The 14,941-nt window shown below is 39.8% G+C and overlaps 1 protein-coding gene across 1 annotated transcript in view; it reads left to right on the forward strand.

Moving 5' to 3' along the window:
- LOC126183646 (polyamine-transporting ATPase 13A3-like) overlaps positions 1-14,941 on the forward strand; it is a 265,104-nt gene that overhangs the window by 70,592 nt on the left and 179,571 nt on the right. Inside the window, exons 3-4 of the mRNA XM_049925790.1 lie at positions 8,269-8,473; positions 13,574-13,646. Coding sequence (XP_049781747.1) covers positions 8,269-8,473; positions 13,574-13,646 — 278 coding nt within the window. The remainder of the gene's footprint in view (positions 1-8,268; positions 8,474-13,573; positions 13,647-14,941) is intronic.

Below are 14,941 nucleotides of genomic sequence, written 5' to 3' on the forward strand. Positions count from 1 at the left end.
TGAGTGTTTTAAAATGAACTATGCTATTGGGACATGTGAAGTCACAAGCACCATGGGGAGCCCAGATAGTCTGTGTGAGTACAAGTTTGGTAGCCCTGGAGGCACTGAGCTAGGGGCTGGTGAGCAGTGCCAGTCCTCTATTACTGAGAGACCTAGGCATGCTTCATCAACCATGTGACTTGACTGTAGAAAATGTGTGTCACACGGAATGAAGATCTTGATTTAACAACCTGCACCACAAGGATGGTACAAACACTCATTAAAGAAAACTCTGTTTCAAACTGTTTTTATGCCTATCAAGTGGATGGCTGTTGAGATGAAACACGCCATTTAGAGGAGAACCTCGGGAGCATATACCACACCCCAGATGTATTAGTCTTGTGCAGATGTGCACAGCTATGTGTCTTTATTAATCATACTTTCTGTAGCTGCTTATTAGAAAGATATGGAGTATATTAATTCTCACAGCAGCACTCTCAATAGTTTGCTTGAGCTTGAACACACACAAGCAAAGATTAGACTAGAAACTAGTAACAGGACACACAATTCATTTGTCAGAATGTGTTTTTAATTCTAAAGAGATGAGGAAAGCTTAGAAAAGCATTCACAATTTTTTATTCAAAATGTGTTGTTTGGACTTGTAGGAATACTGAAAGTGGTGGAAAGGCTCAGAAATGGGTTAAAAGAAATGTTGTGTGACTAGGGCCTCCCGTCAGGTAGACCATTCGCTGGGTGCAAGTCTTTAGACTTGACGCCACTTTGGCAACTTGCGTGTCAATGGGGATGAAATGATGATGATTAGGACAACACAACACCCAGTCCCTGAGCGGAGAATATCTCCGACCCAGCCGGGAATCGAACCCGGGCCCTTAGGATTGACGTTCTGTCGCGCTGACCACTCAGCTATCGGGGGTGGACAGAAATGGGTTAATAGAGACTTACACCTCACACTAAGCAGCATTGTTCTAGAATGCTAATTGTCACAGGAGTATCTAGTTGTGAATAAGTTGCACAACTCTCTTAAATTACAGTGAAGGGGTTGTCATGCAAAAATCACTGTTCAAAAGAATTAGGGGAGCATGTGTATCAGCATGCAGTATGTTAAATCTATTTTGATACAGGCAGAACATGTGGTCTGATTGCATGACTTGAGATCTTTGCTTTCGATGTAGAGAACAATTAAAATCATTCACCAGCTGTCGGCAGTGTTGTTCATTACAGTGTCAGGTCACCCCTCAGAAGGAAGTGAGTATCTGTGTCCCAGTGTTTTGTAGTGAGGTACACAGATGGCAGTTGTCATTTGTGGACTGTGGATTCAGCCAAGTACATGCACTGTGGCATCTTAATGCATTGCAGGTTACAAGGGCAGTCGGTTTGATCCAGAAATGGACTTTGTCATGTTGCTGCAGATACCAATATCTCCATGCATCATCTGTAAGTTGCGGACACGCTACAGGGAGACAGATTAGTACGTGAGGCGAGTTGGACAACGTCGCAGACACATTACTACCTCACATGAAGACTGATATCTGACCACCTCTGCAGTGCAGCATCATACAGATACTACCACAGCACTACAAGACAATCTCAGAAGGGCCACTGGAGCCGCTGTGTCTGATCAGATTGTAACGAACAGGTTATGTGAAATGATCTTACACAGTGTACGTGAGTGGGCATGCAATAATAAACTAACACTAAATCTTAAAAAAACAAATGCTGTTAACTTCTATGTCTGCAAAAAACCACACCATAACAACTTTAAGTTAAACAATGAAACTATAGAATGTGTAGACTACACAAAATTTCTTGGTATGCATGTTGACAGTCAGTTAAAGTGGGAAGAACATATTAAAATACTTAGTAACAGAATCGCTACAGCATGCTATGCTCTGAGAATTCTGACTGCAGTTTGTGATACTACATGTGTCAGATCTGTATATTTTTCTTATATCCACTCTGTTATTACCTACGGAATAATATTTTGGGGAGTCAACAGTAAAAATATTCAAATAGTTTTCAAATTACAGAAAAGAGCAATTCGTATAATAACCAAGAGTGGCAGTAGGGCTCACTGCCTTGAACATTTCCAAAAGCTGGAAATCTTAACTGTCCCCTGTGAATACATTTTTCAAAGTGTTATGTATGTAAAAAAAAAATATATTGACTGCTATATGAAAAATTCTTTAGTACACAGCTATGAAACTAGAAACCAATACAATCTGCATCTAGAGAGGAAAAATAAAGTTAAAACTCAGCAGAGCTTGTTGTACAATGCTGTTAAATTATATAATAAATTACCCCAAAAAATAAAAGATGTTGACACAATTGGACAGTTCAAAACAAAACTAAAATTTTTTTTATTAAATAAAAGTTATTACGCAGTAATGGACTATCTGAATTAAAACATGTAGTGTAATTAAAGTAGCCTGCATTGTAATACATGAGGAAATAATTATAATATGAAATCAAAAATTGTACAGCGCTATAAGAAAATTACAAATTACACAAGGATATAAAACTAATTTAATATATCTCAAAAATGTGTGTAAATACAAATTTTATGTGTATAATTGTAGGTATATTGTATTGTATATGATTTTGCTGACGAAATCCACACAATGTAAATTGTTACATGGATTAATAAAGAAATCAATCAATCAATCTCAGACATCCTGTTCGAGTATCCTGCTTGACCCAACAATGCCTTGCATCTCACCTTCAGTTCTGTCTTTCCCGTGTCAATTGGCAACTTCCTGAACGGCAAAACATGTTATTCACAGACAAGTGCAGGTATACTCTGACGCAAGATGATGGCCGTGTTCATGTTGGAGACCTGTGGTGAGCAATTCTGTGATATTGTTGGGAGGCTTAAGTGTTGACATCTATACAGATCTCACCATTGTCCATGGTCACCTTAATGCCAGGCAGTACATAAACTAGATCCTGTTGGAACATCCACTGGCTGCTGCATAGAGTAGGGACCCTGAATTTTTCTACTTGCAGTACTTATGCAGCAGGCATCAGCAGCATCTTTTGAAGGTTGGACATAGAAGTAATGGAATGGCTGGCCATGAGTCCATACCTAATCCCCATCCTGCATATGTGGGACATGCTTGACAGAGGTGTTCGTGGTCATCCTGTTCCATAACAGATTCTCCAAGAAATCTCATAGGCTCTCATTGAAGAATGAGAACAGATACCACATGGTGATCTCTGTAGACTCATACAGAGCATGCCACATAAATGTCAGGCTGTGAAATACAGATGACATACATGTTATTGGAACTCTCAAAGTCCAATGGAAAAGAACCCTGGATAACAGGATGAATTATTGTTTCCACTTTGTTTTCGATACATGTCAGACATTTTAGTTATTTTTATGTAAATGATTGAGGGCATAATGTTGTTTTGTTGTGTACTTAATTGGTGAAAGATAAAGGTACAACTTGACAATGTATCCAGTCCTTAGCTATTGCTCAGTGGGGTATGAGGCAGATGTCCAAAGCTGTCTTCCCCTAATTCTTTTCAGCAGTTTGTCATGAACACTTAAGGGAAGACTGGAACACTAATGTCAAAAGTAATATGAAAAGTAAAAGAGTTAAGATATCTGATAAAGATTATGGCTTATTAACTGAATTTTAACAAGCTGGAGGTTCCATAATTTATTACATAATTGATATGCCTAAGGGTGTGACTGACCTTACATGTCCAATTCTTTAAAAATCTTAAAATTTCTGTGATTTTAACACACCACAGCCACAGGTAAGAACCAAAAATTGGCAGAAACTGCAGAAAAGCAGCTCATGAATGGGAAAATCACCTGTATGTCTGTCACCCTGTGTTGCAACAAAACTCATTCTATCTAGACTAGATGTTACCTTATGTACTTGTAGGAATAGGAAATCCATTAGATGGTTGAAAACTTTTCAGGCATTCCAGCAGTTGATGTTGTGGTAATTGCAGCATATTTCTGTGACAGCTGTTTGTAATCTTCAGGTGCAACTGTGCCCAGCTGTTGTGGCTCGCCAATGTATCCATTGGTTCACTAGGAAAGAGCATTTGCCGGGAGGCAGTGTTATACCATAGCGACATGGAACTTCAATATCCAGAGCCCCCTGTCAGAAAAACTGCCTGCGGACCCCAATGTATGCAAGCTTGCAAGGTGTTGGTGGTCAGCATTGTTGTCCAGGTTTTGATTCCCCATTGGTGTGATTGTACTGAATTTATGTGCAGCCAGTAATGCATCCTCTTAAGGCATTCTCACACTTAACATGAAAGCAGATATGGTTTTGGAGCTAGACAATTTTTGGTGATGTCACAACTTGTAATTTCACATTGCAGAGTATTCCTAAACATCAAAGAAGGAATCACACACACCAGATTTTTGGTGTGTGGATTGAAATGTGCCAGTGAGTCACAGCATTCCTTTCTGCATCGCAAGCACAACTATGATGATGCCATATTGGATTACGTCATTTGCAGTTGTGAGCTATGAATATACTCTATTCCAAAGCACTGGCAAATTGAGGATCCTCAAAAATGCATTTTTCTTTTTTTACAATTTCTTGTAATAAAATTATGGCAAAAAACAAATCTGTGGTTTAAGGCTTTTGTATTTGTATTATTTTAAATTGGGTTCTACGGAAGTATTCCTTTTCAAAACATGGACCTAAAACTTGTCATTTTTAGTAAGGTATACTATAAGTAAATACCAGGTTGCCCCCACCCCTTGTTGCCCCCCCCCCACTTGTGGCCCCTGCCCACCCCATCCCCTTCATTGCCCTAGGGAACCCTCCAACCCCCACCCATTGCCCACCAGCCCCCTCCCACCCTCCACTTTCTTGTTCCTTCTCTGCCCCACCTCTGTCACCCCATTTGTGTTCCACCTCCTTTCCCACCTGTTGCAGCACCATCTCCCTTCTCCTATCCCGTAGTTACAGTAACATCTTCCTTCCCCCTCCGCCACCCCCCCTTCCCCACCCTCAATCACAGCACCATCTCCCTACTCACTTGAATTGCTGTATCTCTGCCCCCCCCCTCTCTCTCTCTCTATTCCTCTCTTACCCCCTCTCCCTCCCCACAGGAGGCTCAAGGTTCTTTCTTGAGTTCGTGCATGGCACACATGAGGCCCCAAGCTATTTCGGCCATTCTTCATTCCCTGGCTGCATTTCTTTCACCTTGCCCCCTCCCTCCCTATCCTCGCTTCTTTCCCGTTGCCACCTCCTTCCCCTCTCTTGGTGTACTGATTTATGTCGACCAGCCTATCTACCTGATTTCCTGTATTCATTGCAGTTTTGTTCCTTTTGCCTGTTCTTTCATCCTTTTTGGCGTTTAGGTCCCCACTTGAGGTTTGACCTCCACTTCAAAATTTACTGCTTTCCGTGTGAGCCATGTGGGGGGACCCCCCCCCCCCTCTCTGAATTTCATTGAAGTAGTTGTGCAAGGCATCTCTTCCACTATTCCTCATGCTGCTGGCACTGCTGTCCCCCTATCCACAGGTCCTTCTCATCGTTGGCCAGTACCGCAGTGGACCAAGAATGTCGAAATCACTGTCCAGGACTGCCGATGGGTGCTGCAGCGTTTCAAGCTACACCCTACACAGACCAACCTCCTCACTTTTAAGCGTCTCTATGCTAAGGCGAATTACCTCATGAAATGGAGTAAAAAGGAATGCTGGGAGCACTATGTTTCTTCCCTGGGGATGGATGCCTCTTCGTCACAGGTTTTGTCATAGCTCTGTAGCCTTCTGGGCTGCCAGTGACAGTCAACTGTCCAGGGTCTGAACCTCCAAGATTCCCTGTGCTCTGATCCATTGATCCTCGCAGAACACCTCGCGACACACTTTGCGACAGCATCATTGTCCTCTTCCTACCCTACTACCATTCTCCGGCAGAAATGCAGGGTTGAACAGACCCGCTTCAGTTTCATCCCATACCATGTTGATTCCTATACTACACCTTTCGCTGAATGGGAATGGGTGCAGGCTCTTAGTTCTTCACAAGACACAGCCCCGGGGCTGGATTTCATCCACAACCAGATGATCCAACACTTGGACGTTCCCCAGAGGCAACAGCTTCTCAGGGTCTTCAACCACATTTGACTCACAGGTGCTTTTCCATCACAAGGGTGAGGTAGTATAGTTATCCTCGTCCTTAAACCTGGGAAAGCCCAATGTCTCGACAGCTACCACCCAAGTAGCCTTATAAAGTAGCCTTATAAAGTATGGTCAACTTCAGATTATGTTGGGTACTCAAATCTTGGGGCGTTTTGTCCCCATATCAGTGTGGCTTCCGGGCAGGGGGATCTCCAACTGACCATTTACTCTGATTGGAATCAGCCATCTGACAAGCTTTTACTCACCACCGGCACCTTGTCGCGGTCTTCTTTGACCTACATAAAGCGTATGACATGGCTTGGCACCATTACATTTTAGTTACCCTCCATGACTGGGGCTTCCGTGGTCCCCTTCCAATTTTTAGCCACGAGTTATCATCTTACTGGCTCTTCCGGGTTCGAGTTGGCACTTCACTCAGTACCCCTCAGATTCAGGAGAATGGTATCCCAATCTTCCTCATTGCCATAAATGGGCTTGCAACCTCTGTGTGATCTCTGGTTACCCCGGCGTCGTACGTCGACGATTTGTGCATCTGGTGCAGCTCCCACGCGGTAGCGTCTGCTGAGCACCAACTCCCAGGCGCCATCCAATGGGCCTCTGCATGGGCCACTGCCCATGGCTTCCAGTGTTCTCCCTCCAAAATGCAAATTATGCACTTTTGTCATCAACCGACAGTACATCCCAATCTAGAACTTCATTTAGGCTACCAGTTCCTCGATGTTGCAGCACAATCCTGTTTCTTGGGTCATATTTTTGATAACAAGCTAACATGGCTACCCCACATTCACCACCTAAAGGCCACATGTATACAGAAGCTTAATGCTCTGTGCCTCCTGGCCCACACGTCTTGGGGTGCAGACCGTCCCATTCTACTCTTGCCACCCTTTGGTCTGTGCTATCCATGATCTTCTGTTTGCCCTTGAGTGTGCTGCCTGTTCAGTTGTCTTTCTCTGGGTCCCAAGTCACATGGGTATCCCAGGGAATGAATTGGCTGACCTTTAGTTGGCTAGAGGGGCAGATACTTACCCCTCATTTCCTTCCATGGTTCCAGCTGCGGATATGCGGATCTATCTCGAATCTCTCTTTGCCCAACAGTGGAATTCTATCTGGAGTGCTACTGCTCATAGTAATAAACTCCACACAATCAAGGAGTTTATTGCAGTTTGGCGCTCTTCTTTCTGCTTCTCTCGGGAGTGGTCCACTGTTACACGCCATTTGTGCATTGGTCATACCCAGCTCACCCATTGTTTCCTCCTACTTAATGACCCACCCCCACAATGTGGTTGTGGAGCCAGACTGATGATATCTCACATATTGGTGGAATGTCCCCTTCTTTCAGCCCTTCATGTTAAGTATAGTCTTCCTGATTAGCAGAAAATTCATGGATGGTTGCACTGGTCCTCAGTTTCCTCCGTGAAAGTGGTTTCTATTTCCAGATATAAGATTCTCCTTTAGTCTTCGAGCAGGGACAGGTTGGTTGTGGTTGGTTCTTTTGTTACAGTCTTCTCGGTCTGTGATCCCATGACTGCCCCCACCCCCACCCCACCCCCTTTTTCCAGTTTTTAGATTTGGTCTCACAATTTATGCTTTTACTGAGTGTGTTTAATGTTCATTATTTTATAATTTGACTCCCCTGACTGAATCTATCCTCTTTTAGCAGACCCTTTTTCTTCTGTAACTCACTTCGGAACCTTGGGACTGATGACCTCGCTGTTTGGTCCCATAACCCCTCTCAATTAATCAAACAATCATTCGTTCCTCTCTTACCCTCACTCTACCCCATCTCTCTAACCCCCTGCAGACCCATCCCGTCTTTGGGTCTTTTAGACAGCTTTGCCCCCCACCCTCCTCACTGAGCCCCTCCACTGTTCTCTCCCTCACTACCACCTACTGCTACCCCTTCCAACCCCCCGTTTCTCCCCCTATGTGTGGCCTTTTTGCTCCACCCCCTCTCACCACATGATACAAGTGCCCTCCATGTCTGCTGATTCCCATGTCCCACACTCTGTTTCAGCATTTGTGATACTTTGCAGTTTAAAGAAAAAGTTTATAATGTTAACCCCATCTTTTAATGCTGCACTGTATTATAACAGATTTAAATTTTGCTGCTCTAACAATAGAAGCTAAGGTGATTCTCTCTCTCTCTTTTTCAGGTGTTTCCTGTATGGTGAAAATACCATGTCAGTGAAAGTCAAGTCTTATTGGTCATTGTTTGTGAATGAAGTTGTGAATCCATTTTATATTTTTCAAGTCTTCAGTATTACTTTGTGGTCGTTAGATAATTATTATTATTATGCTGGGTGTGTCCTCCTGCTATCAGCACTTTCTATTGGAATATCTTTGTGGCATACCAAACAGGTAAAATATAATCTTTTAACATAAATATATTTACATTGGTTTGCTTTATGGTCAAAATGAAGACTATCTTTATTGGAACATTGTCACTAACTTTTATGTGACTAATATATGTAACAATTCTAATAGGTTGTTAACACATTTCATACATAATACTGTGTGTGCATGTGCACATGTGTGGAGTATCTGCCCCCAGCATTATGTATGGAATATGTTGACAACCCATCAGAATTATTACATATACTGGTTAAATAAATGTTACTGGCAATGTTCCAATAAAGATAGAATTACACGAAGATGTATTAAAATAAAGGCTATATATTTATAATAAAGTAGACTCTATCTATCTTGGTTTATGTGGCAGGTCAAGCCAAATAACAAAAAAGCAAATAGGCTGGAGTTCTATAAATTCTCTTTTCCAAACACAGCCATACCATTCAAAACACCCTTCTTTAAATACCAAACCTAATTTTATTAACAATTTTTGACTTCTTACTTCATCAACTTCACTGTTTGCCACCTATTTTGTGATGTCCTCAGCATCAACATCTCACAGCCCGGTACATTTTCTAGCAATGAAAAGATATCATCATTTCCCTCTTTGACTTCAGTTGCACTCATGGATGAAAAGTTCACTCACTCACTCACTGGCAGCCTGTGGTATAATTGTCCATGTGGCATTCACTTGGTTCCAAAGTTCATTTGTGATGGTTAGCACTGGAGTCACAGCTCTGCACCTGTCGTTTCACCATATCGCACAGTTTTTTGATTTGTGACAATTCTGGTGCTCTGGAGGGCCAGGGCAAAAGGCTGACATCCTGTGACACCAAGAAGGCATGTGTTCATGCAGCAACATGGGGTCGTGCATTGTCTTCCTGAAAATGATGACTGGGGTGTTGTGCAGAAAGGGATCGCAGGATGTCATTCGCATGGGTCACACTGGTCACAGTGCCCTGGACACGCACCCCCTCTGCTTGGTGGTCATACCCAATAACACCCCACTCCATAAGGCCTTGAGTTGGCACTTTGTCTTCTGCGAATGCAGTCAGTACGACGCTGCACCCCAGTCTTCGACAAACCAAGATGTGGCCATCATATTCAAACAAAACCTGAGTTCATCTGGCACACAATCTGATGCCATTCCTGTCCCCAGTGACATCGTTCCATACACTACTACTGTCTAGTATGTTTCTGCACATTCGTCAAAGATAGATGGAGAAGTGGGCGAAGCACACACAACCCATGCTGTAATAAACAAGGACAGACTGTCACCCCTGATAGTGTATGATGTGTTACACTGTTCCACTGTTGCATCAGAGCTGAGGAGGGCACAGATCTGCCCTGAAATGTCAGTCGGAAGAGGTGTCTCTCTTCATGGGGGATGGTCTAGGTGTTGTGATCTGACACATCTCGTCATGTTCTATGGCCTTCTGTGAACCATTCTGCCCACACCCTTTGCACTACTGAAATACTTAGTCCCCATGAGCAGCAGTTTCCCTGAGGGATGCATCACATTCTCTCACGACAATAATGTGCGCTCTTTCAAACTCATTGATTTGATGGTACAGTTCGTTCGTATGTCTGCAAGGTATCTTGCATGACTTCTCAAGTCACACTGATCAATTACCTTCAGTTTATTGCAAGAACGAGAGCCCAGGCACATTTTACCAGTAGGTGGTGTTGTGCTGCACCATCAGTGTTGACCTTGAACCAGCATATTTCATATGCTAATCATTTCTGCAGAAGATACTAATGTACATATCCTGTGAATATGAATGTGCTGTCTCTAGTTGTTCAAGGTGTTCTGTTTGTTTTTTACTGAACGTGAGTGTATTTGGCTTAGTTCAATAAATTATATATACCATGTAGACTAAAGAGTCAACAAAAGAAAATCACTGCAGAAAGATTGTGTATGCATTTTGAAAAATTGTAGTAAATCTATACAACTATTCACATTTTAAAAAAAAATATTTTTCTCTCCTAATATGTTACTAAATGCAGTTGAAATCGTTATTTTGTGCTAGAGCTAATAAGATACAGCTCCAACGTCCGTTTCAACTGTTCACAAAGCAACAAATGGTCAGTAATGTTTCCAAAGATAAAAATGTTATTGTCATGGTTCTAAACCATTACCAATATTAATAATGGACTCGGACACATTTCTGTATTGTGGCTGGATTTTATCTAATTATTATTTCTTCTTTATTTTTCTTGACACACACTTTTTTCCTTCTAATAGCATGGGAAGTGTTGCCATTGGCTGTAAAAGGCTTTAGTAAACATGATTTGTGTGTTTAATCTGTGGATAAAATATTCGAAATGGCAAGAAATTTCTAGTTGTGTTCAGATTATAATTGTTGAGTGCAGTGCAAAGAATACTTGCTGTGAATATGTAGTACTAACTGTTCTTCAGTGAATGCCTATTAATACAAACTTATTATGACAATCCTTGGACAAGCAGAATTTTGGCAGCCATCTAATGTTCGTAGATTGCTCATGATTCACAAATTTCAGTTAGTTAATATAATTTTTAAGTATATTCTATTCACGTATGGTACCTTTGGAGCAGACAGCCTAGAAGGAAAAAAAAGAATTAAGTGTATATAGTCTTACTGATCATTGTCTGCTACTGATTTTTAATTAATAGTGACTAATGAACATTAGAATATTTGCATTTTAAGCACAGAAATTGTCCTAACCAAAAAAAAAAAAAAACACCTTTAGTAGTAGTAGAATGTATTTATGTATGTATTTCATTAATAATAATAATAATAATAATAATAATAATAATAATAATAATAATAATAATAATAATAATAATGTACATATTACCTAAAGGTCTGAAACCTAAAGATCAAGCAGACACAGCAAACCCAGCTAAATATCGCCCCATAACATGCCTACCAACAATATACAAAATATTAACTTCAGTCATCACACAGAAATTAATGACACATACAACACAGAACAAAATTATAAATGAAGAACAAAAAGGCTGCTGCAAAGGAGCACGAGGATGTAAAGAGCAACTGATAATTGATACAGAGGTGACATATCAAGCTAAAACTAAACAAAGGTCCCTACACTACACATACATTGATTACCAAAAAGCCTTTGATAGTGTACCCCACTCATGGTTACTACAGATATTGGAAATATACAAAGTAGATCCTAAATTGATACAGTTTCTAAACACAGTAATGAAAAACTGGAAAACCACACTTAATATCCAAACAAATTCAGATAACATCACATCACAGCCAATACAGATTAAGCGTGGAATATACCAAGGAGACTCATTAAGTCCTTTCTGGTTCTGTCTTGCTCTGAACCCACTATCCAACATGCTAAATAATACAAATTATGGATACAATATTACTGGAACATACCCACACAAAATCACACATTTGCTATACATGGATGATCTAAAACTACTGGCAGCAACAAATCAACAACTCAACCAATTACTAAAGATAACAGAAGTATTCAGCAATGATATAAATATGGCTTTTGGAACAGACAAATGTAAGAAAAATAGCATAGTCAAGGGCAAACACACTAAACAAGAAGATTACATATTGGATAACCACAGCCACTGCATAGAAGCGATGGAAAAAACAGATGCCTATAAATACCTAGGATACAGACAAAAAATAGGAATAGATAATACAAATATTAAAGAAGAACTAAAAGAAAAATATAGACAAAGACTAACAAAAATACTGAAAACAGAATTGACAGCAAGAAACAAGACAAAAGCTATAAATACTTATGCTATACCAGTATTGACCTACTCATTTGGAGTAGTGAAATGGAGTGACACAGACCTAGAAGCACTCAATACACTTACACGATCACAATGCCACAAATATAGAATACATCACATACATTCAGCAACAGAAAGATTCACATTAAGCAGAAAGGAAGGTGGAAGGGGATTTATAGATATAAAAAACCTACATTATGGACAGGTAGACAATTTAAGAAAATTCTTTCTAGAACGAGCAGAAACTAGCAAAATACACAAAGCAATCACTCATATAAATACATCAGCTACACCATTGCAATTTCATAACCACTTCTACAACCCTTTAGATCACATAACATCAACAGATACAAAGAAAGTAAATTGGAAAAAGAAAACACTACACGGCAAGCACCCGTATCATCTAACACAGCCACACATCGATCAAGACGCATCCAACACATGGCTAAGAAAAGGCAATATATACAGTGAGACGGAAGGATTCATGATCGCAATACAGGATCAAACAATAAACACCAGATATTACAGCAAGCATATTATTAAAGATCCCAATACCACAACAGATAAATGCAGACTTTGCAAACAACAAATAGAAACAGTAGATCACATCACAAGCGGATGTACAATACTAGCAAATACAGAATACCCCAGAAGACATGACAATGTAGCAAAAATAATACATCAACAACTTGCCATAAAACATAAACTAATAAAACAACACGTTCCCACATACAAGTATGCACCACAAAATGTACTGGAGAATGATGAATACAAATTATACTGGAACAGAACGATTATAACAGATAAAACAACACCACATAACAAACCTGACATCATACTTACCAATAAAAAGAAGAAATTAACACAACTAATTGAAATATCCATACCCAACACAACAAATATACAGAAGAAAACAGGAGAAAAAATTGAAAAATACATCCAACTGGCTGAGGAAGTCAAGGACATGTGGCATCAGGATAAAGTCGACATTATCCCAATTATACTATCAACTACAGGAGTCATACCTCACAATATTCACCAGTACATCAATGCAATACAGCTACATCCAAACATATATATACAACTACAAAAATCTGTAATTATTGATACATGTTCAATTACCCGAAAGTTCCTAAATGCAATATAACATATACCATACAGTTACAAGGAAGTCACGCTTGACCGAGGTCCGCGTCACGTTCCATTTTTAACCAGACTTAAGTCTGAGAAAAAAAAGTCAATAATAATAATAATAATAATAATAATAATAATAATAATAATAATAGTAGTAGTAGTAGTAATGGTGATTTTTATTTATTTATTATTTTTTTTTTCAGCAAAGCATTTCACTGAGCAAACTTGCTGAGGAATCCTGTTCAAATAAAGTGACTCTACAATGTGAAAATGGAAGTAAGTCCCAAAATTTAAAAAAGGACAAAGTGCACACAGAAAAATACATATGAAATCCTGAACTCGCCTCATGACTACTCTCTTTAGAATTACTTTAGGATTGATACTTCAGCAGACTCACGTGGAGGTGCAGAACATAGAGTTGCATAGAGCTGACATCAGTGAGTTCTGGAAGAGTTGGTCTGGGGTTTTAGTTTAGTTTCATTTGTAGCAACAAATTTTTAAGACAGTTTATGGAAATTTTTATGATATATTTCAACCTGAGGTCACACAAATGACATTATTTTGACTTATTATCAAGTCATCAGATGATTTGTTAAAAAAGAAAGGAAGAAAAGATTATCAAAATACTAGGGCACTAAATTACAAAAGCAAACTAACGTTTGTATAAAACTACATTCTCTTGAATATGTTTCTATGTCAGCTGTAAATTTCCAATTGAATAGACCAGGAGAAATTCTAACAGTGTGAGGATGGTTGCTGTGACTAGGGGTCTCGTGAGATTGGCTGAATGTGTATTGTGCCTCGCAAGTGAATCTTATCCCCTCAACCGCCTTTGTAGCTGTCAGTCCTAAAGTAATCTTGAGCATAGTGCAGGTATAATTGTGAGACATTTTCAAAGAAAATGATTTTCCTAACACTAAAAGTTTCTGCTTCTGGAACAGGCAGCAGATGAAAGAGTGCATGCAGTGAGGCTGTGATGAAGAAAAGAACTGGTCATTCAGGTTTCAGAAATACAAGGCCTCCACAGAAAGCAGATGGCAAGGTGTGGTGTATTAAAAAACAGATGTCTATAAGAGATTCAAAACTGTGCAACAATAAAAAATAAAAAATTTGATATATCAGTCTCTATGTCACAATTTATTACTCACTGCACACAAATATTTTACTTCTTCATGGTTCTTTACACACAAAATTCTGGGCTGTTCGAAAATCATGTTTCAGATTGTTGCTCACCCTGTGATGGATTTCCTCAAATCACCTGCAAGAAACAAGGACATTTGAGTTCTGTGCAAACACAACTTAGTAGAACTTAGTCTGGGAAAAATATCATTCTATGCTCAAGATTAGTCACCTGCTGCCATGCTTTCTGAAGAAATCCAGATTTATCTTAAATGTACCTGTAATAGTCCTCCTTATGGTTTTAAGTCAGTGTTGTATGAAATTTTATATGATCATGATTATGATTCTGTTCACTGGTGGGTGTGAGCAGGAAGTGATTTTCCTTGAACAAATTCATCTGATGCGAAATAAAAAGTTCTCAAAGGTGATGGAACAAGACAGACATTTGTCTT

The sequence above is a fragment of the Schistocerca cancellata genome, chromosome 4, assembly GCF_023864275.1.
Source record: "Schistocerca cancellata isolate TAMUIC-IGC-003103 chromosome 4, iqSchCanc2.1, whole genome shotgun sequence".
NCBI classification, from domain to species: Eukaryota; Metazoa; Arthropoda; class Insecta; order Orthoptera; family Acrididae; genus Schistocerca; species Schistocerca cancellata.